Raw genomic sequence first — 22863 nt, 5'->3', positions numbered from 1 at the left:
AAAGTGACTGGTGCTTTTGTATGCAAGAGAGGCTTAGGAAGGGTTGGGCTGGATAATGATTTTTTTGGGGTTGGGAAATGGATTTTTATGTTAACACACATGCTTGCCTTCTTCTTCATTCTTTTTATTCAAACTGTACAAGCAGCTAAAAAAAGTTTTTCAGATCACTGGTCCAGAGACGAATCACACACCCTTTGGTAATGTATGTCTTTCTGGCCAAAGCAGCACCACTGAAAGCTACTGGCATTGTGTCCAACCATAGCAGAGGCCACACTGGGCACTGAGCTGCAGTTAGGGTGGATGCCATGGGCAGGCATGGTGCTGGGAGAATGGCAAAGGAATCTGCACACTGCAAAAGAAATCTGGCTCCAGTAAATAGGTGTGGCGAGACTTACCCACAATCCCATGCTGACATCCGGGTATTCAGGCTTAATGGGAAAATGCTACTCAACTGACAGTTTGTGTTTAATTCAAACCATCAATATCCTTCCAACTGTACATTTATTAAAAACAATGCCACTGAACAGCATATTGGTATGGACCTTGGGTCCATAGAGCCTAAGAAGGATAACACAGTGGTCTTCCAAGGTTGGGGGTTCGAATCTGGGTCCTCCATGCAAAGTTGGAGATCCTAAGTTGGCTGTAGGTTCGAGTGTGTGAGTGAATTACGTGTACCATGTGGTGGGTTTGTGGCCCAGGATGGGATCTGACACCCACAACCATGATGTGGATAAAGAGATTTTGGATTGTCAGTGAGTGAGGGAGGAAGGTATTTGGCTCACATGTACGCCTTGTAATTGTTTCCAATCTTCTGGATCCTAATGTCATACTTTGAGTCAACAAATGGCTCAGACGTCGCATAGGTTTTGGCCAGGGCAACTACACTGGTGATGTCCTGGAAGTCATTACGGTTCTCCACTTTGATCTGCCAGGGGGTACAGACAACAACAATATTAAAACGCAGCTGTCAGTGGGTTAACACTAAATGTTTGGTGCAGTGATGAATTAAAACATTCATTCAAGTGACAACACAGTGCATGACAGGTGTATATATATATAGTGGACCGTAGGAAGGTATAATGATGATAAATAGTGAAAGGTAATGGTTGCAAATGTAATGTGCATCTTGTCATTTCCAGCTGTGAAACTTCTACCTAGATAGAAATATAGAAATATGTCAGCTTCCTTTAATTCTATTTATTGCACCTATAATTGGTAATATATTAAATAAACAAAACAGGAATATAATACTATCTATGCAAAACAAACAACCGGAATATAATTTGGCAGCTCCATAAAGAAAGCATAAATTCAAGTTTTCAATTCATAGACTAACAAAATGAAAATATAGGATTAGTTCTCATTGGGATCTACATGAACTGTACTTGCCTCCAATTCACAGTCACACTTAGGCCAGAATAGGTGTATAGGAAAAGCCTCCATCTATGCAGGAGGTCCCTGTTTATGCCCCCTAGGACTGCTTTGCCCCCTATTTATGCCCCCCTAGGACTGCTTTGGTCAGGCTACTTGTGATCTCTTTGGGAATTTGTTCAAACACATGCAAATGTACGTCAGCATGTGTGTGAGACTGTGTTCGTGCAGCTAATGAGCTAATTAAATACATTATTTTCCTGCCCTGTTCTTTAAGAGAAACAGTTCAAATTTGATTTTAGGGCCCTAGGACCATACTTAAGGCTGAGAAACAGTACAGCTGTTTGCAGTTTGACAGTTTTGCCTATATCATGACACCATATTATGAGCATGAGAGTATGCTGATATAATATATAATATTATAATAGTTGAACAAAACAAACCAAAACACACCAACAAAACAAAAGACACATGCATTATGACTTGATCCTACTTGGCCTTACCTTTCCCATGCCAGCATGGGCGTGACCCATCTTCACTACCACAGGAAATGCTGGTGTGGGAAGCTGAAATAAATACCAAAAACACCATGAACCACAAGGCGGCCACTCCTCACATCCAGCCCATAGTGGTGTGTGTATTACCTCAGAGTGTTTAATTGTTAAGTCAATGTGCTTCAGATCATTTTTGGGTGGTTCCTCAATGTAAATATACAGTATTTTACAGTACAGCGTGAGTCATGAGCCCAGGCCAATAGGACATTTTTATAACTGTTTTTCACATCAGAATATTATCATGGAAACATTTGTCTATGTCAGAAAACCAGAGAATCATTTAAATACACCAAGGTTTGAATCATGGGGTATTTTCTGACGGAATGTTGGCTTTTTTATTGCATGAAAGAATCATTCTGGAGCTGCAATGGCTAAGACAGATCAAAGTCTATAAACCACAGGAGTGGGCTTGGGCAAACATAGCGAGACTCCAGACAACCACTGTAGGATTTCTCATTTTCCATGTAATGGGACAATCAACAGATGACATCAACTGTTCCTGACAGCACACATTCATCATTCTGATCACTTCACTCCATTGTCTGGGTATCCTAATCAATCTGAACTTTTTTGTTCATTTTTCTGGAATGATGTGATTTGTGGTTTCAGTTTTCTTCTTCAAGACTAAAGGAGAAAAGATTAAATATAATAATTAATTTACATGTTTTGTAAACTGAAAGAATTTTCTACAGCTGAAAGAAAATTATTGTCATGTGATATGACCTTGCTTATCATTTCCACAGAAATACACTGCTCAAAAAAATAAAGGGAACACAAAAATAAGACATCCTAGATACTTTGTTCTTTACATAGTTGATTGTGCTGAGGACAAAACCACACAAAAATTATCAATGGAAATCAAATTTATCAACTCATGGAGGTCCTTAAAACAGGTCAAAATGAAGCTCAGTAGTGTGTGTGCCTGAATGGACATGCTCCTGATGAGGTGGCGGATGGTCTCCTGAGGGATCTACTCCCAGACCAGGACTCTTGGACAGCCTGTGGTGCAACGTGGCATTGGTGGATGTCCCAGTTGTGCTCAACTGGATTCAGGTCTGGGGAACGGGAGGGCCAGTCCATAGCATCAATGCCTTCATCTTGCAGGAACTGCTGACACGATCCAGCCACATGAGGTCTAGCATCATCTTGCATTAAGGAGGAAGCCAGGGCCATCCGGATTAGCATATGATCTCACAAGGATCCAATTCTGGGGCTGAGGATCTCATCTTGGTACCTAATGGCAGTCAGGCCACCTCTGGCAAACACATGGAGGGCTGTGTGTCCCCCCAAAGAAATGCCACCACACCCCATTACTGACCTACTGCCAAACCGGTCATGCTGGAGGATGTTGCAAGCAGCAGAACGATCTCCACGGCATCTCCAGACTCTGTCACATGTGCTCACTGCTTTCATCTGCTTTCACATGCCCATTTGTGGCCTGCTAGAGGTCATTTTCCCGGGCTCTGGCAGTGATCTTCCCATTCCTCCTTGCTCAAAGGTGCAGGTAGCGGTCCTGCTGCTGGGTTCTTGCCCTCCTACAGTCTTCTCCGCTTTTCCTGATGTACTGGCCTGTCTCCTGGTAGCACACTACCTTACTCTAAAAAAAGTCTTAACTCTTTTGTTTGTCAGAGAAAAAAAGTGGAAATTGTGCAAACAGATTATCCAAGGAGTCTATGAGTCAAGACCTGCAAACTGGAAAACACCTTTATGTGACATTCTAAATTTAAAAGGCTAAGGCAAATATTTCATTGTGCCGCTGGAATTTTCTACTTTTCAAATTATGTGAATTAAATGATATTCATTAGCCAAAGTCTTCCATCAGAATGAAATGAACAGATGACAAACGATCATGTGCAACGTGACATTTAAGTGACATTCCTCCTGGCAGTATTTGCTCTGTCATGCTTGTGAAAACCAAGGGTCAACAGCTACATAGTTAATGATAATGTGAACACAACTAGCACCAAATACACACACACACACACACACACACACACACACCAAATACACCACTACTTTTCAGACCAAAAACATAATTTCCAGGATTAAAAGGAAGTTTTTTTTTTTTTACAAAATGCATGTATGACATCAGCTGAGACACTAGAAAAAGCCAGACAAATTAGTCTGACAAATTTAATGAAAAGCTCGTGCTACCAGTCCCCATAAAACTGTACTTCACTGCCTTTCTGTCTAACATCTAAAATTTTACAGAGTTCTGGTGGCCTGTGGTAATTATTGTCTTGGACGCTGGGCTTGTCTGGGATCCATTACAATCTGTCCAGAAAGGGCTATGAGGAAAACAGCTGTCAGGGAAACAGCCTATTTACAGGGCTGGAAGTTTCCAGACTGGAGATTTCCTGAGTGCGAGAGACAGCATGCTGGTTGTTTGTCTGAGGAGGAGGAGTGTTACGGCTACCTGTGATTGTTTGCCTGTAAGTAATTTGTGCTGAGGTGATAAAACCACAGACTGCTTCATAGCAATCTGTAGTCGTATGAAAAAATGCTTATGCAAAGTGCAAATGCTTAAAAAATGGTGATATGAAACTTGATGATATTTTAACATACGTTCACCCTTCTTGAAGCTTTAGCACTTGAGGACCGTATCCTGCTATCAACAGCTCTGAGGCAGAACATTCCAAAAGACTATGATGGCCTAAATGTTTTAGTGTTAATGACTAGATTGCATTTCATGAAAGATATACATTTCAGGAATATTGCTCAGGGGACGATCAGTTATTTAACACAGTCACACCCAGCCCAGTTACATGATCCTGCGGCACACAAGGGACTGGAGACCAGTGCTATCTAGAGAAGTTGTTAAAAATGAGAGGTCCACCATAAATCCTGTTGATGGGCTGTGACAATATCTGTAACATTGCGTGTTAATTGTGTTAAAATGACACAATTATCCATGCCCTGCTGGCTTGTTGTTTATGAATAAATCTTTATTTCAGTTGCATGTGTGTTCATGCCTCTGTACATGTGTGAAATTTGCGTCAGGGCAGTAACGTCACTATACAGCCAGGGTCACATGACCTCATTCCATAACAATTCTAAGAATGTCAGTGTTTACTTAAATGAGAGGTAGGTAGCCAGTTTCTCATGATCAATGGCACAGGAATTAAATGTTACACAAGCACCAAAAATAACATTTAATTTCAAATTCAAAATAGATAAAGTCTGTATAATAATATTTGAGAGAGCCTTTTCAACTAAAACCTGCTAAATGTTTCCAGCCATGTGCATGAATACAGCTGGAACTTCATTACCTCAGGCAATGTTCTTCTTGTCTATGGTCCACCTGTATTTTGTCTAGACTGTACAGCATGGTCCTATTTGGAGGGAAAAGCAGTCTGTGCAACACTGCGAAATACAGTCCAAAAAAAGGTAAGACCACCAAATTATATTCGGCTGATATGATGGGACTGTAAAGTTGGTTGGTTTACAGGTTGACTTGTAAATTATTAACTAACAATCTACATAAAATTCTACATAAAATAAAGTTTAATAACATAAAGTTCTTTATTTGATGTACAATTCTATAAGAAAGGTAACATAGTGATAAGGTGTTGGTGCTTAAAGTGCTTCAGTGAGCTGAAATTAAAACAAGATAAAATGCAAGTGTTTTAAGGGCTTGTATTTGATTATCATACCAGCCTGATGATCTGTTTGTGCTGCCTGCTGCTGAAAGGCTGCTGGGGAGAGGGGACACTTGGCCACTACATTTATCACTGCATGTAATGCCTTTTTTGTGCTTTTGCAGTGTTTCATTTCTATCATTTTACTTGGGCTTAGGCGCAGTAAATGAGCGGTCAGGTGATGCATTTCGATTAGTGCAAAAGTGGATGCTGAGGCAATGTGGGAAAAAACTGTGACCATGAAAGTCATGTTGGCTGGCATCTGCCACCACAATAATGTCCGGTTTGGGCTTTTAGAAATCTGTACCTGTCGGGCTCGGGTCTAGCTTTTAAGGCCTGACTGAAGTTCTAATCCGTGGCTACGTCCACTGTGTCTATCTGACGGGTCCGGGCTACTCGCCTCTCTCTCTGTCTGACTGCAGCATGCACAATTTCAAATATAACGGGATATCTTGACCATGGTCAATCAGAGGGCAGGCCCCACCCTTCGCGATCTCTGATTGGTTTCGAATACCACAAGTTTGCGGAGACTTTTTCGAGTTCAGCAGCGGGGTTTGGCTTGGACACACACGGTGAGAGTAAATGTTCTGTCTTTACCGTGGCTGGTGTGTTCACATGTGAACGAGGCCAGAAGTACGGATGGGCTGAGCGGTAGCAGCATCAAGGGACAGGTGGGATGAATCCAAGCATGAGAAAAACAGGGGCACATTTAAAAGGTAGCGGGCAGCAAAAAGGCAATGTAGTAAAGGCAAACTGCTACATGGTGGAGAGTGGGTAACGTCCAACGTGGCCACTGGATGTTTATAGTGGGTGCCGGCCTCAGACTCGTCCATGTCCGGGTGGACTGTCGAACCGGCAACCGTGACAAGGTCGCACTCTAGAGCCCTGAATGGCATGGCCACTGACAATGTTAAACTGACAATGTTAGACCATTCATCCCATGATAAACTGTGAACTGTTTCCCCTGGATAAACAGAAGAAGGAGTTACTTCATCCTTTGTGGAGCTGTAATGGCTAAATTTATCCCTAAATCTATCCTTAAAGTGGGATGACTTCTCCCACATGGTGTCAGTAACCCAACGACCCCTCACTTCCTCTGAACAGCATGAATCACAGAAAGGGAATGGGCCACCCTCGTCTCCGCGCCTCACTTCTTGCTCCCTAGGTCTCAACTCCCACACTTTCCTTTTGGGCTACCAGGAAAGGTGTCCATGTACGGGAAAACTACACTTACCCTTAAAAGTGTAAAGAGCTGGGAAGCAGATGTTTTCAGGTAAATGACAGACAGAACATGCCTTGGCCATATGGCAGAGACACTAACTACATTTTCACTGCTCTTCCAGAATGTTTCTAATTTTAACAAAACTGAAGGTTTAGTTAACAAATTTCTAACTTTCCATAAACTTCACTGGAGAGAAAATGTTCCATGCAGTCACCCTAATTCACAGAGTCGATCATATCGGAGTATGTTTTTGGCATATAGGGCTACTAAGTGATTTGAGGCCTTTATGACCACACACTAAAGGGAAATGGTTGTGGTTTTGGGTAATCATTGCATGGAATATTCTTACATGCCATAGATATACAGTTTGAATTATATGTTTTAACATCTTTAAACAAATAGATGATACTGCAGAACCTAAAACAGTATTTTATATTAATATTCTCTAATGCATTCTAAAGTGCAAATTTAATTCAGTTGTTTTATGTTACAAAATAATGAACGAATGAGAATGGTAATGGGAAGGTATATTATTATGTGACTATATAGTCCCAATGTTAATGAGAATCTTAAATCATAATCATAAAATTAGTTATATCTTCCCCAGTGCTTTGTTAAACTGTGTGATAATTAGATGTATTAATCTGTTTAGCAGTATGTCTGAGCAGTTTGTATTTCCTCTGAGTCAGCCTCCCAGTTCCCTTATGTCATTATGGAACCATGCACGTTACAAACACCTTCAGCATACAATACCATGCTCTGCTAGGCTGGGGCTGGACAGTGCAAAGCAGCCAAAAATAACCATCAGTGTGACCTCTTCCATTGAAATGAAAAACTCTTTATTTTCTTGTGGCCTACTTTTTTCCCCTAGAACTTACGTCAAGCTGAAACGTCAAAACTAGCACAAAAGCTGTCTCTTCATCATTACATCTTTGGGTTTGTCTTAGTTTTGATAGAAATAACAAATATATTTGCAATAATACCTGTACAAAGAGAATAAAATAAAGAACACACATCCAACATATTAATATTTTTGTTATTTTTAATTTATAATTTTTATTAATAACCAAAATCATTCATGTTGTCTTGACAACAGCCCTTTACCAAGTCTCATAAGACCTGTAAGGACATACTACATGTTTAATATTGGATAAAAACACTGTGTACTGGCTAAAAAACACAAGTGTATCACACTGGATACAAAAAACATTATATACACTATGATTCCTTGATATGCATTTCACATTCTTGTTTCTTTCACTTGTCGTGGTAAGCACTTTATGTGTAAAATAATTCATACAATTAAAATATATACATTCATATTACATATCATTTATATTCACAATATATCAATATAGGTATATACGTACATGTATATCCCTATGTATATATCCCTATATTGATATATTGTGAATATAAATGATATGTAAGACATGCATACATACATACACACACACACACACATATGTGTGTGTGTGTGTGTGTGTGTGTATATATATATATATATATATATATAGAGAGAGAGAGAGAGAGAGAGAGAGAGAGAGAGAGAGAGAGAAAACTGGCGGACCAGACCCGATGTTGCTATCCATTCACTACGCATTTTCCAGCAGCCCCAAATCACAGCGAATGGCCCTGAATTATAATCCCCATATTCCACTATGTCATGTCTTTGTCATTTCAAAGTTGCAGTCGCGCTGTGATTGGCCAAGGCGCCGTTTATCACTCGCGGAGTGGGCGGGGTTTACCTTCTCGCGCACTATATGTAATTTGGGACTCCGAGGCAGAGGGGCAGTGACAGAGCAGTCTTGCCAGGGAAAGGACCTACCCTACTCTACTCTACTCTACTCTACTCTACTCTTGCTCCAACCCTGCAACACAGCCGGACATGAAGTTTCCCCACCAGCGGCTCGTGAGCGCGCTGCTCGTGCTGGGCAGCCTGCAGATGAGCGCGTTCACGGAGGCGTGCTCGTGCCTGCAGCTGCACCCGCAGGACGCCTACTGCCACGCGGACATAGGTACCTCTGCGAACGATTAATATCGCTATGTCATTAAGTGTCTTGCGGGTGTTCTTATACAACGAGGTGTTTCGAGAGTCCGTTCGTCGCGTGACGTCATGCGCATAACGTCTGGGTCGCCATGGCGACGGCACAGCGCGCGCGCGCGCGCGGACACGCGGCTGCTTCCCAGGGCGAACCGAACCTGGAGGTCAGCATCACTTCCTGGCCGCAGCATTTACAGCGTTACAGATTACAAATGTTCCATTGCTTTTTGTTTTTTTTTATCTAAGAGCCCAATTTCAATAGTCGGTTGATTTTCGTCAGAAATGTGTAAGAAATGGAGTACACAAGTGTTCACCTTAGAGTAAAACAACAGATGCATGGTCATGGTATAAAAACACAAAAACAACGTTTAGCAGCTCTGAAGTGGCACACAAACGAATATATGCATGCCACAAAGGCTGTAAATCTCTGATGGCTTCCTATTGCCAGTGACTAGAATGCTAAGATACCCCACAAAACTACTTTGAGGCAACAGGCTGACATAGTGCCTATATTTTAATTCTTCCGCATTAACTGAAAAAATGCTCAGGACTTGTCAACCTCTTCTGTACTGTCTTGAAATTGTCTGGGCTGTACCAAAAGCCTTTACTAGTGAAAGACTCCAGTTATAAAAAAAAACGTTTGCTTCTAATGAAGGGCTCACTGTATTCTTAAATGCACACAGTGACCAATCACTTTTTAAAACATGCTGTTCATTGAATTATGGCAAGAATTATACAAACAACTCTACCTGACAATGCGTTTGTTTGACATTGGCTGGCTGATTTGACTTTTCCAGGACTAGAAATGGTGCAAGAAGGACTGCTACTTGGTACAAGGTGTACAATTTCTCCTCATCACATTTCCAATGATGAAAAGCCATTTCATGGCCATATTACCGTGTATGCCTCACGTCTGCATACAAACAGCGCTGCTTTTTGAGCACTGACCCGCTCAGCTAAAACGTGAAAAAGCCCATTCACTCCAAAAAGAGGAGGGTCAAGTATACTAAAGATCTTTCATGCGACAGATTAGTCTTGCATGCTAAACACTGACCCGTACGGACGGAGTGTGTCGGAGAGAGGCACGCAGACCAGCTCAGCCTGGCTGAACGGATTGTGGCAGGGGATTATCATTTTGCAATTTGTTGCCATTGGCGCTGTTTTGCGTGAAAACTAATAAGACTGTGTCGCCACATTCTGCCCAAGTCTAGCTTAATGATGTGAGGTCTGTGCTTTAAATAGGTCAGCAGGTCAAAAGGTGTGAAATTCCCAGCAGGTTTTTCCTGTCCGCTCTCCATCGGCGAGGCGTATCGAGTGTCTAATCCTGTGGTATGTTCATGAGCACATAGCTATAGCTTTGGTCATGCTAACATTCTGTTTGGCTTAACGAAGCAGACACTCTGTGGGCACACGTCACATCGCAAATCTCAATTCAGGCCAATCCTCCTACAGAGGAGTTTTTGTTGAGAATGGATTAGTGCCATTTTTCCAAATGCCCACCCATATCAAGCTCTTTTTCCTACAAAATGCCCACACGCTACAAAGCCTACAGGCTTCATAAAGACCAATACACTCAAAGGACGCCTCTTAATCGCGCCGATAAATTAGCAGCGATGTGTATTTTCATTACAAACCTCCACGGTTCCACGGTTCCAGAATCAGGGCCAAACCACTTTGCAGTTATGGATGATGTGCTTTCCTGGTGTGGAGTGCAAGGCCACTTATATTTAGCTTGCAGAGATTCCAGCTCTGGCGCCCATTAGCTGTTTGAATCGTCTCCTGCTGATCAGGTGGATATCATATGCAGCTCTCGGGACTGCAGTACTGGGTTAGATAAACATTTGTGATTTCCGTGATTTGAAGCAGGGGAATGGAGGAGGCATGAGATGCACTGAAAGGAAACTCTGTAGTCACGAGTAAACACTTGGACTCGCTGGGCCAGAGCTACAGGGCCCAACCCTATTTGGCGATCAAGAGGTCACAGGAGGGAATTACACAAATCCTCTGTCTCACACACAGCTGTGGCTTTTCGCCCATTCCCACGAACCAATGACATCGGCACCACCCAATTAGAGGCCACCATTCCACCACGCTGGCAGCGATTCAAAAGGCCGCTCAGTCCATCTTGTGTTCTTGTTCAGTGGCATAAGCTCTGACTCACAGTGTCCGGGGAGCCTGGTCCAGTGACAGACGCCGCAATCTCTCAACATCTGACCTTCGTGGAACAGCCTGCTAGGTCCGCTGGCCACCCAAATTAAGTAAATCATTGTATTGTGAGATGGAGGGTTCTGCCCTTCGTAAGTAATTGCAGTTGTGCCGGAGACAGAGGCATCGCGGTGGCCCTATTTTCCGAGAAATTCTTAATGCTCTCCGTGCACTGGGCAGAATAACTTACATCCATTTATTTTCTCTTAATTGTGTGATTCTGGCTTCCCCATTTCTGACTGCTTGAGTGAGACAGTGATGGTGAAAGTGCTGCTAGGATCTTCTGCCCCTCCAGGCCCACGGGAATGTGGCATTTTTGCCTTTTTTTGTCCGAGCTCAGGAACGCAGGCCTTGTATAAATGAGGGAAGGAAATTCCAGTGGGAAATGATAACAAACACCCCTCCTGTTAGTTTTGTCTGTCACCCACACCTCCCTTGTCCTTTTGTACATGCTGACGAGGGAGCAGGTGCATACCACACTTCCTGTGGCCTGTGACAAGTGTATCATCTTTGGGGACGCTGGCAGGAATGCCTATTCAGTGTCTCAAATGAGGCTTTACACCTCAGGTTCACAAAAGGCCTGCTCAGGCTAGGTGGCTGAAAATAAACACGTCGCTTTTTACGGTTTCCTGTAAAAGCCAAAACAAAATTCCTGTGGAAATGAAGTACTAAAAATAATACTGTGGACAAGCTGACCTGGTGATCTGTGCAGAAATGCCTTTAATGAATTACTCATTTGGAAATCCGCTACCATTTAACTAATATGCTAATAATTACCTAATATTTCACTGCTAATGGAGCTGGATGGGGAGATGAAGAAGTGAACATTACACCCTGATTGTTCTCAGAACGTAACCTCAGAACCGTAATCCTAATATAGATTTGGAGGCTGTGTTTGTAGAGTAGAGCCCCAGTGATCTGGGGATCATAAACCTGACGACAGACTGAAAGAAAGTGTGTGTGTGCTTATTTCACAGTGATTCGAGCAAAGGTGGTGGGCAAAAAGCTCCTCAAAGATGGGCCTTTTGGTACGCTGCGATACACAGTCAAGCAAATGAAGGTAAGCAGTTTCCACAAATAGACCTTAGGGGCCATAAGACGTGGAATGGAATCCTGGCACCGTCACAGATTGAGTATGTCGCAAATCTATTCTTAGGATCAGTCTAATGAAGGGAAGCCCTGCTTCCTCTGTTCTCCTCCTTATGTAATGTTATGCACACCACATGGTGCGCACTTCCAGAACTCTCTCTCAATGTGAAGGCATCAATAAACTTCAATTATTTTAGAAGGTTTTGAAAGGAAACGGCAATTGATAATACAGTTGCCCTTTAAAATGCTATAAATGCTGAGATGGGATTTCTCAGTTTTGTGTTTTCATCAGGTTGACTGAGCCAATTGACTTTAATAAATTCTGGAAGAAAAAAAAAGCCTGGTTTACATTTTCATGTAACTACAGCTAAACAACATATTTGAATGAATATGAGACAAGTAGTCGTATTTGTGCTGAAGACAGAATAATTCATTTAGCGGTATTTCCCAAAGCCACAGCCCTGGCTGAAACCTCTGAAGAACTCTTACATTGCTATTATATTTCTGATGTGTGTTCGTCTACTAATTGGCAGTACTGGTTTCAGCTTTGGCCAGGCTAATGAACCTGTGTGTGTGTGTGTGTGTGTGTGTGTGTGTTCTCTTTTCTTAAACAGATGTACAAAGGATTTGACAAAATCAAACACGTCCAGTACATCTACACCGACTCTCAAGAGAGTTCCTGTGGAGTCTATTTCGACATCAACAAGTACCAGTATTTGATCACAGGTAAGTGGTGAGATGGAATGGAATGCCATTCCTGTAGCTATTAGCGCAAAGGAAAATGTATTAGTCATGTTTATTGGCTGCCCCCCTGGAGCTAGACCAATGCCACAATGGCCTGGTTCGCTACTGACTGATACTGGCAGCCCACACTTCCTTGGTTTCAATGCAGCGCCCATGATGGACAGCTGCTTTCACTGGCACAAATTTTCCTGTTCATAATTTTTGTACCACCAAACGGTTCAAGCTAAGTGTGGCCAAAATCCTAGAAAATGTTGTTTGTTGCAGGGCTCTTGCATTCGGAGGCACACTGCCCATACAGTGTTGGGCACCGCTCTCTATTCAAACGTTCAGATGATTGCCAGGCAACACAAGAGCTTGTTTTGCCACTGTTTGGGGAGGTCTGCTCATGCAGCCATCACACATCGGCTCTATAATTGGCACCGGTCTCAGGGCACGGGGTGTGAGCAACTCGCTTTACAAGCTTTTTAAACATGTGAGATCGGATCAGCAATTTTGCTTTGATCACCACATGTCCCCAGCCACGATTAGCTTTGTAGAAATCTGTGTTCACACACATGCATTCCGATAACCTTATCTCTTTCTGCCGGCAACGCCAAAATAATCAGCGTGGCTGAAATAATCCTGAAAGAGCCGGTGATATAATATATAAATGAAAGTCAAAAGCACAAAGATATTACTGCGCACCTGTTGCAGAAGTTGTGATCCTGACATTGGTGGTAAGCCGCAAACACCTAAAATCTAAAAATAGTCAGAGAAAGGATCTTAAAGGATCATAAAAGGAGGCTTCAAAGATATTTGCTGTATTGTTTCACCTCAGCTAAAAAAAATCCAGACGCTGTCAGACCCATCCTGGAATGTTGTGAAGGACAATGATGTGAAGGACATCATAAAGTATCTGCCTGATCACAATCAAATTACTCTACGGAGGTCTGGCGATGTCCAGTAATTGGGGTGCTAGTAGCCTACTGGGTAACACACTCGCCTGTGAACCAGAGGACCCAGGTTCAAATCCCACTTATTACCATTGTGTCCCTGAGCAAGACACTTAACCCTAAGTGTCTCCAGGGGGGGACTGTCCCTGTAACTACTGATTGTAAGTCACTTTGGATAAGGGACGTCTGATAAATGCTATAAATGTAAATGAGTAATTATTCATTTTGTTTGGTCCTGCGGTTTGAGAACCACTGCAGGAGAACTTCCACAAACTCCAGTAAACGCTCGCATGGTGTGAAATAACCAGAGCCCTTTCCTCTCGCCTTCCAGGCAGTTTCCACAACGGGAAAGTCTACACTGGCCTGTGCAGCTTCAACGAGAGATGGGACCGCCTCTCCCTTGGCCAGAAGAAGGGCATTAACCACCGCTATCAGCTGGGCTGCAGATGCAGGGTGAGTAAGCAGGTCTCCGTCCACCCTGATCACGGTGAGGAGTATGGGCTGGCGGCCTCGAGATTAGGGCAGAGACACTACACGTCTATCTTCTTACCCGACACGCTCAACAGAAACCCCGCGTGTGCGTGTGCGGATGTGAGTGCCTGAACGTACTTTAGCTTCAGCCTTAAAACTTGATTGACGGCAACTCCCGGGGTAAATGATGTCTTGCAGGTGGCGAGTGCGAGCTAGCGAGTGAGTGATTCACCGCGGGGAGAATGTGGATGATTTAAAGACGGCACCTTGAATGTGCATCCAGCCTGATTGATGCGCTGCAGTCGTTTTAAACGAGAGAAATATCTTTATAAGTAGAATTTCTTTGCGAACACTGAGGTGCAGATGCACCTGGTTTGCTTGTGAGGGAGAATCGTCCTGCTTTGTAGTGCAGTTCCCATCAAATTCAGATACAGAAATGCCAGTTTTACCAATTTTCTATCAGGCTTCACACAGTTCAAAACCACCTGTACTAAATGCTAAAAAAATTCAATTACCGTGATGATATTTCTTTAATTATTGCACCTTTGTCGTTTGATCTCCAGCTGGATGTGTAATATTTCTTGTCAATTCAGATTAATTACGAATCACACATGCGTGGAAAATTTGAAAACTGCTTTGACATCACAAAGGCTGCATTTCTAAGGCAGTGCTGTCGTCACTCACGTGCCATCCTTTCATACAGCACCTGGAACGGGAAGCGTGAAGCAACTGAGGGTCTTTACATCATTTAATAACCCCGCTCCTCTGGCTTACTTTTTATACTGGGAGACAAATGTACAGGCTCTGAAGAGGAACCCTGCTGCAGCGTTTCACAACGACAATGACAATCACTTCACTTTCATTAGTAGGGCGATTATTTAGTTTAGGCCATGATATCGACACTGCATCTCTTTAAATTCCATCTGGCCTGGTTTAACTTGTTGTGACACACCTGTAATATTGGGCACATCTGTGATTCATTGCTTAGCTATGCATGTCCTTAGCTATGCCATATCACAACATTACATTTGAACATAATCCAGCAACAGTAAAATGGTGGTGCACTACGGTCTCAGTTGTATTTTTGCTTCTCATTTTGTAGATTAAGCCCTGTTTCCAACTGCCCTGCTTTGTGACTTCGAAGAACCAGTGCTTGTGGACGGACCTGTTATCTCACTTTGGCTACCCTGGCTATCAAGCCCGGAACTACGCCTGTATCGAGCAGAAGGAAGGCTACTGCAGCTGGTACCGTGGCATGACCACACGAGACAAAACCACCAGCAACACCACTGACCCCTGAACACGACTGCCCACCCATTCCATCCCGCCTCCTCTTTACCTTCCCCAAATGCCTTTAGAATGGTAGAATGGTATCTTAACTCGGGCCCCGGAACGCCACACCAACTAAGCAGTGCCTGTACAGAAGACCTTATCTGTTTGCCACACTGTACTACTGCCAATATGCTCAACAAGCACACACAGATCTGAACATTTAGTGAACCCGAGACCAACCTTTAGCCCTAATGGACATGATGTGGCTGCCTGTACCGCTGTCGCACTTCAGACCACCATCAGCAGAGGCAGTATTGAGCATGTGATGCTGAAAGCCCATAAACATATTTATGTAAACGGTTTACCCTATTCAGCGGGACGCAGGCAGATGCAGTCACCAATATAACAACCCTGACAACAAAAAAGGTAAAAATCAGTGCTACGCAATCCCAAATTTTATTTTCTGTCAAACCTTTAATTATTTAAAGTTGTGTTGCTCTATAAGTTATGTACATGTACACCTGTATACAGATGTCCAGTTTATTCTGTAAATTATTTATGATTTAAGAGATTCCTAACTGCTTGTGCTGTAGAGTTCATTACTCATTGCATAACCAATTCTATTAAAATGTGTGTTTGTCTAAATAATTGTAATTGTGGCAGCCAGCTGACAAACATCTTTTCCCCTCTGAATAAGAATGAGAACAAAATGAACTGTAGAGCACAAATATAGGGAATGTATATTTTTTAGCTGCAAAGGCATTGATGGAATGAAATTTTTTTCTGGCCTTTTCTATTGCTGTGTCTGACATAAGCTATGAATCTAGAAACTGAATACACACATTTTGTGATTCTAAAACGAAAGAAAGCAGTGATCTGACAGTTTGATTACGAAGGGAAAGGGGAGATGGCTTAGGACGAAGAAGCGAAAAGAAAATGCCTTCTTTATCCAGCCCTCTAGAATGTTCGATGTTTTGACTGGTTGGTGCCGGATGGCAGCGTCCTCAGATCAGAGCAGGAACTGCGTTCGCCCTGTTTATGTTATGACCTGCCGAAACTCCAGCAGAGCGCGGTGTTTATATTAGGATTCGTCTGCGTAGCGAGGATCAGACATGCTTACAAAGCAGAGCTACGCTGAATTTACCGTTTAGTGTGTGGACTCCAGAGTGGATTGGCGGTTGTGCGGATTTTGTTTATTTATATGAGAAACAATGCCCTGACGATGGGGAAATGAGACGAAACCTCAGTATCATGGGGATCTCCTAAAGGATTTAGGCTACTGCTGATTTACATTATATATGATATTTTGATATATTAAGTGATGGTACATCTTGTTTTCCTTAGTGTAAGTGTTAAGCTATGTCAGAAAGTTGTTATTCTCCGTGTGGGACATTTTTACAGTATCTTCAGTCCATTCCTTTTTTTAAAGACATTTCACTTGATTCAACTGGGTCATATTACTTCATTAGCTCACATTTTAGGAGACTGCTGGTCACAGTAGAGGACACATCCACAACAGATATAGTAACAATATACTGTTCCCGATGAAGACTAAAATGTTCCCGTTAGTTCATATTTTGCATATTCACCCATAGTCTTTTTTATGGCTCATGTTATTGTGCACATCTGATATGTATCTGCTCAATACAAAAACACCTACTGGTCAAGTCAGTCACATGGGGTGGAGCACACTTACGGGAAAGGATTGAAAATGCTGATGGAAGTGTATGTACAGTGGCATATGAAATTCATTTTCTAGTAGGCCTTAAAGAAATGTTGACTTAATTAATTTTCTGTGTTTTCTATTTTTATAATAAAGATTTAATGAAGATCTTTTGTCCATGTGAGTGTTTGTCATTGTATAGAACTTAGTATTAAATTCTAAAATATATCAGTTGTGACAATTAATAATGGTTTATCACTGTAAATTCTGGCCTCTCGTGGCCTGTTGCTTTAGTAAACTGACGTGGAACCGGAAAGCTAAACACATTCCTCAAACTCACCATTTGTGAATGACTGGGGTAGAAGGTCTGCTCATTCAGTGGAAACTTCTCCGGGCCCATGGAGTGGTAGAGTTTGATCATTTGAGAGAACTGCATAAAAACACAGGTATAAAGTTTAGCTATTTATCCACTTGACCCAACCCCATGCCTACTCTGACGATAATTTATCAAGCACTCATCGACCACACGCCATTGTTTAGGCTGCGGTTAAAAATATTTTAATTGTCTAAAAATGCCATCATAAAACAATCAGATGATAATCCCAATGTCTTGGTGTGTTGTGTCTCCTTGGAGAGTTTGTTTTGTCTGTGGTCAGGCCTGGGTCATAACAAATGAAACCTCACTGATTCACATCACTGCTTAGTTTTCAGTGGTTAAAAAAAAAAATTAAACATATAAAATTAAACACAGAGGGCGCACTGACTTCAACCAGGACAGGTGGGAAAAAAGGCTTCAGTGGACCAAAGATGTCAAGCTGACTAGCATTGATACAAAAAATGCTACAGATCACATACCACCCATGGTTTACTGCAGAAGTTGTAGATTGAGAATAACGAATTGATGCTCTGCACCCCTCCGTAGTGGAGGCCGATCACCAGACTCCGGAAGTCCTCTCCAGGGGTCATGCTGTATGCATGCTGGCGTATTAGGACAAAGTCTGGTTTGAAGGACCTAGAGAGACAAACAATATGCAAAGAAGGACATTACTTTAAACATGACTGGAACTACCTGTGTATTTTAAGGTTTTAGGTTACATCTACCAGCCAATCAGAATTGAGCATTCAGTGTTCATGTAGGTCCCACGGTATGTATCCCATAAATCCCATAAATCCCATAAATACCTTTCCTCGCTTACCAAATTACAGGAATTAAAAGAATATCAAATCCCAAAAGTGATACCCTGATAAGGTTAGCCATAGATTGTAAGTGGACTTATTGAGGGCCTCACATGTGAACATGACACTTTGCAAAAGATTACCAGATGTTACTGCAAACTATAAGAACAGTGGCTGTGTGTGAGTGTGGACGGATACTCGGGCCACTGGTGGATCAGACCTGCTGGTAGTTGACAGAAATGCGCTTTACTCAGTGAATGGAACCAAAGTAATAAAGGTCGGAGCCATTATATAGGCATTATCATCTTACCATCTGCATGCCATATGTTTCATTTTGGAGTCTGTGTGCATGGGAGGAATGTGGAAATTTCAGATTTCCATCTTGTGGCGACAGCATGTGCTCAGATTCCAGGCAAAATGAGTCAAATATAATGGGCAAGTATCAGACAAAACTACCCCACACACTCTCTCTCTCTCATACACACACACAGCATACATTCTCATCAAAAGCTAAGTAGGTGCAGTAGCCACAAATTGCATAGTGCTATAATTGGGCAAAGCAAAAAAACCCAAAAAACTATTTTGTTAAAGAGAAATCAGATGAAAGAATGGCATGGTAGAAACTTAATCCCTATGCCTGATCTAATGCAGCCTAATCCATACCATAACGAAGAGACTTTTGAGGGGTCATTTTAAATTTGTTTTAGATTAAAAGATAAAATCACATTAAATGTCGAGTGTAATTACCAGCAGACGTCCTTTGGATACGATTTTTCTTCCTGCACAAAATGGATGAGTATGGGCTGCACAAGTATGGATGAAAATAAAATTTTAAATGAATGAATTTTGTTCAGTTCAGTGTACCTCAGGGAAACTACATCTAGAGAAGCGTGGATACAGTGGGTAAAGATCTAATCAGCAAACAGAATAATAAACCGTAGCACATAAACATGTAGCTGCAGGTTTTGAGAACCCCCAGGGATGCTAAAAATTCCCTTTATTTTCTCCTCCTGACTCACAGCACACTGACTGGGGACAGTGCCTTTTTATTAGTTGCTCTTGGGGCCAGGCAATTGCCATTCCAGACAGAGGACATTCACACTTGTGCTTATATAAGCAGGCCAGCGCATGACGCCATTTAACTTGATTGTCATGATTGTGGAAACAAAAAGAGAGCAACAGTGCCCCCCCCACTTACCCTGCATTCAATGAGTGCATTTTTGTGCAAGGATATGCAGATTGTAACACTGTAAAGCACATGCATGTTTAGATTTGTTTACCAAAAGTGCATACTGAACAGAAATGAAAAACAACAAAACCACAAATGCACACAACAAGAATCTTTTTTTTTTATGATAATCAAGGTGATATAGAACAGGTATGACTTGTATGCTCAGAGAAGTTGTGGTCTAGTGGGTAACAAAAATAACTATAATAGGTTCAAACATCCTAAAAGTAATTGTGTCCCTTATCACTTATTTATCACTTAAACTAACAAATTCTACATGTACATCCAGTGTGACTAACAATCAGAAGTTACAGGGACAGTCCCCCTGGAGACACTCAGGATTAAGTGTCTTACTCAGGGACACAATGGTACAAAGTGGAGGTTGAACTTGTGACTTTGTGGCCTTTTGGTTTCTCATAACAAAAAAAATGGTAAAAAAATGATTGCATTTTTTTTGCACCATTTCACCCTTCAAATTTCTTGTTGTGGTTAAGCAAGGTAGATAACAAAGGCTTAAAAACGAGTGCAGAAGGTAAACTGAGCAGATTTTTTGCAGGTTTTGACCTACATGCCTATCCAGTACGCAATAACACTGTAAATAAAAGCGTCTGTGAGAATTTATTTAATATTCTCTTAAATTAAGTTCTTCAATTCACACTTTTGAGACTCACAGATAGCAAGTAGGGAAGCAAGAGTGTCTAGTTTGGCTAAAGTAGATATATGTGGCTTCTGTAGGCTAGCCAGATCCAAACCAAGTGGTACCCTCTAATACTACAATAGGTGTGGCCCAAATCTTTCCCCGCCTCTCTTTGTTATTTGGACAGTGTTGAATTGTACTGCAATAACCTCACATGATGACAAATATGCAAATGAAACCTTTTAATGTGAGCAAGGCAATATAGAATCACAACTTTTTAAGACTTATCATTAAAGATTTCACATCATGGGTTGAGTAAAGGTAACCCACATAGGAGCTGCATTAAAACTACTAAAAGTAAAACATAGTTAAAAGGAAATAAATTAATTTCAACATGCCTATATTAACCAGTCTTTAACCTTTTTGTCAGATCCCAAGGGCTGATGGCTTTTAAATAAGTTTGTTGTTTCATCGGCTCCCTACTGTCAGGTGACTGTGTTAACTTAAATCTTATCACCACAAAGTTCCAAAGCAAGGCCACCAGTTACACAAAAAAAAACGGATGACTGATTTGTTACAAGCACAAAAGGCAAAGTGGGTCACACGGTTCCTTTTCATGGCATCTTGGGGGAAGGTTAAGGAAGGGTTGTGGTTAAGGAAAATCTCAAATTTTAAAAAAATTAATTGTATCAGAGACCCAGTGGTCTCAGCTGTTAGAAGCATGAAGTCAGTAGCTGTCTTTCCATTATAGAGTTGTGGTGCAAAAAAGTTTGTGAACTTGACCTTGTGTGTGCAAAGTTTGCATACTCTCCCTGTGCTGGTGCAGGTTCCCTCCGTGTTCTCCTGTTACACCCCCCCGCTGTCCAATGACATGTACACAAGGTGGATTGGTGACTCTAAATTGACAGTAGGTGTGAGTGAATGGTGTGTGTTAGTGTGTGTCTACACCCTGTGGTGGGCTGATGCTCCACCCTTGAAGAGTCCCTGCTCTGTGTCCAGTGTCCCAGGACACTCAACCTGAGTAACAGGACTAAACAGTTAAATATAGTGAGTGAGTGATATATACAATTACATATTTTCCAACTTGAGGGTTCACTGACCATGATTTAAATCCAACATTCATATTGGAACATTGAATAATATTGAATCACTCTTACTGGATCAAAAGTGAAAGTGAAGTGATGTGCAGCACAGCACACGGTGACACAATGAAATTTTAACGATCACCCTGAGCAGTGGGCAGCCATGACAGGCACCCGGGGAGCAGTGTGTGGGGATGGTGCTTTGCTCAGTAGCACCTCACCCACTAGGCCAACCACTTGATGATATACTGATATACTAATAAGAATACAACATGCCTACTTCCTTATATTTGAAGTGTGTTCTACTACAGCAGGTTTCAGGAGGCTTAATGTAAATCTCTTCATCATGGGGGTATAACTAAACTTCCTTCAGACAAAGAGCCGCGTGATAATTGACGTTCTGTGTAAGCAATTTCCTTTGGGATCAATAAAGTTTTCTGATTCTGATCCTTGAACCCACACTCCTACATTGTTCTGGTAAAGCTATCAAAGGAATAAATATTCCTGCATGGCATTAAATGCAAAGGGTAGTAGAGCAAACAGGGCAGTGGTGGCCTAGCAGGTAAGGAAGGTGCCTGGTTAAAGGCAGAGAACACACTTCATTGTACCACCATGTGCTGTACTGTAGTGTTTCACAATCACTTCACTTTTTCTTTAAAAGCATGGGGTCTGCTCCTGTAATCACAGTAGCTAATCTGCAAGCCTGCACGTCTGAGAAAAGAATGCAGGGAGGGATCCGGAGGCGGCAACTCACTCTTGTCCCGTCCTCTGGTGAAAATGTCTTTTATTTGCTTTCTCTTTAATGCCCAATGTCCAAGAAAGGAAACTGAATTCTATATTTGTTTCTGCATTGAAACTAGTTGGCAATGTACCTCCAAAAACATGGATTGTTTATAGCCAGGTAGCAAATCTTGATGATGGTAGAGGAAAAAGTGATGCACTGCACACACACACACACACACACACACACACACACACACTCACACAGAATGAGAATTCTAGATACTTACACTTATTCACTCCTACTCCCAAATGGTAAAATTCCTTTGTGATTGGGTTATTTGCACCCCTTTCACGATCCTTCAAGCAAGTTTGTACTTTAGGATCGGGGCATTATCATCCTGATCAGAACAGATCATAGCTGGCTCTTTTTTACATGCCTGATGGTGCTTCATTGCTGCAAGACCGAATCTTTTCAGCACGCCTGGGTGTTAAACAGAACCAAAATAGCCTGCAAATGGGCTGACCATAGATTTTCAGCATGGTGCTCCATGTGCTCTGGCGCTCTAGCTTCCCTATACGTACAAATATCTAGGCTACATCTGTCGGCTGGGAGTTAATTACAAGGGGAGTTAAAACTTGGACATTTTGCAAGAGAAGTATGTCTATCATTGCCTGAAAACCGTCCAGAGGTCGGAGAGAATTACTACCTCCTTGGTCCACAAAAGTTAAGCCAACATTTTGTAGAACTGCCTGAAACACATTCCTTGGCAGAATGTGGTTTGAATGTATCCTAGCTATTCAATCACAGCATG

The 22863-nt window shown here is 42.0% G+C and overlaps 2 protein-coding genes across 2 annotated transcripts in view; one reads left to right on the top strand and one right to left on the bottom strand.

The window, feature by feature from the left end:
- The window catches only part of syn3 (synapsin III), a 57879-nt gene that overhangs the window by 12463 nt on the left and 22553 nt on the right, over positions 1-22863 (bottom strand). The window contains exons 5-8 of the mRNA XM_028954132.1: positions 18061-18217; positions 17546-17635; positions 1875-1937; positions 783-925 (exon numbers count right to left, since the gene is read on the bottom strand). Of these exons, the coding sequence (XP_028809965.1) occupies positions 783-925; positions 1875-1937; positions 17546-17635; positions 18061-18217 (453 nt within the window). The remainder of the gene's footprint in view (positions 1-782; positions 926-1874; positions 1938-17545; positions 17636-18060; positions 18218-22863) is intronic.
- LOC114764462 (metalloproteinase inhibitor 3) lies at positions 8558-17373 on the top strand. The gene is made up of 5 exons (XM_028954133.1): positions 8558-8803; positions 12012-12094; positions 12738-12849; positions 14131-14252; positions 15373-17373. The coding sequence occupies exons 1-5, from the start codon at positions 8674-8676 to the stop codon at positions 15568-15570; spliced, it is 645 nt and encodes a 214-aa protein (XP_028809966.1). The 5' UTR covers positions 8558-8673; the 3' UTR covers positions 15571-17373.

Source organism: Denticeps clupeoides, chromosome 15 (assembly GCF_900700375.1).
Source record: "Denticeps clupeoides chromosome 15, fDenClu1.1, whole genome shotgun sequence".
In the NCBI taxonomy this organism is placed as follows: domain Eukaryota; kingdom Metazoa; phylum Chordata; class Actinopteri; order Clupeiformes; family Denticipitidae; genus Denticeps; species Denticeps clupeoides.
Note: the sequence above shows the minus strand (reverse complement) of the source record. Positions and strands in the feature narration are given on the sequence as shown.

Excerpts from the sequence above, each read along its gene's own strand:
- LOC114764462 (XM_028954133.1), top strand. The coding sequence starts at position 8,674 with ATGAAGTTTCCCCACCAGCGGCTCGTGAGCGCGCTGCTCGTGCTGGGC. Across the intron at positions 8,804-12,011 it reads CTACTGCCACGCGGACATAG|TGATTCGAGCAAAGGTGGTG; the intron begins GTACCTCTGCGA and ends CTTATTTCACAG. Across the intron at positions 12,850-14,130 it reads GTACCAGTATTTGATCACAG|GCAGTTTCCACAACGGGAAA; the intron begins GTAAGTGGTGAG and ends CTCGCCTTCCAG.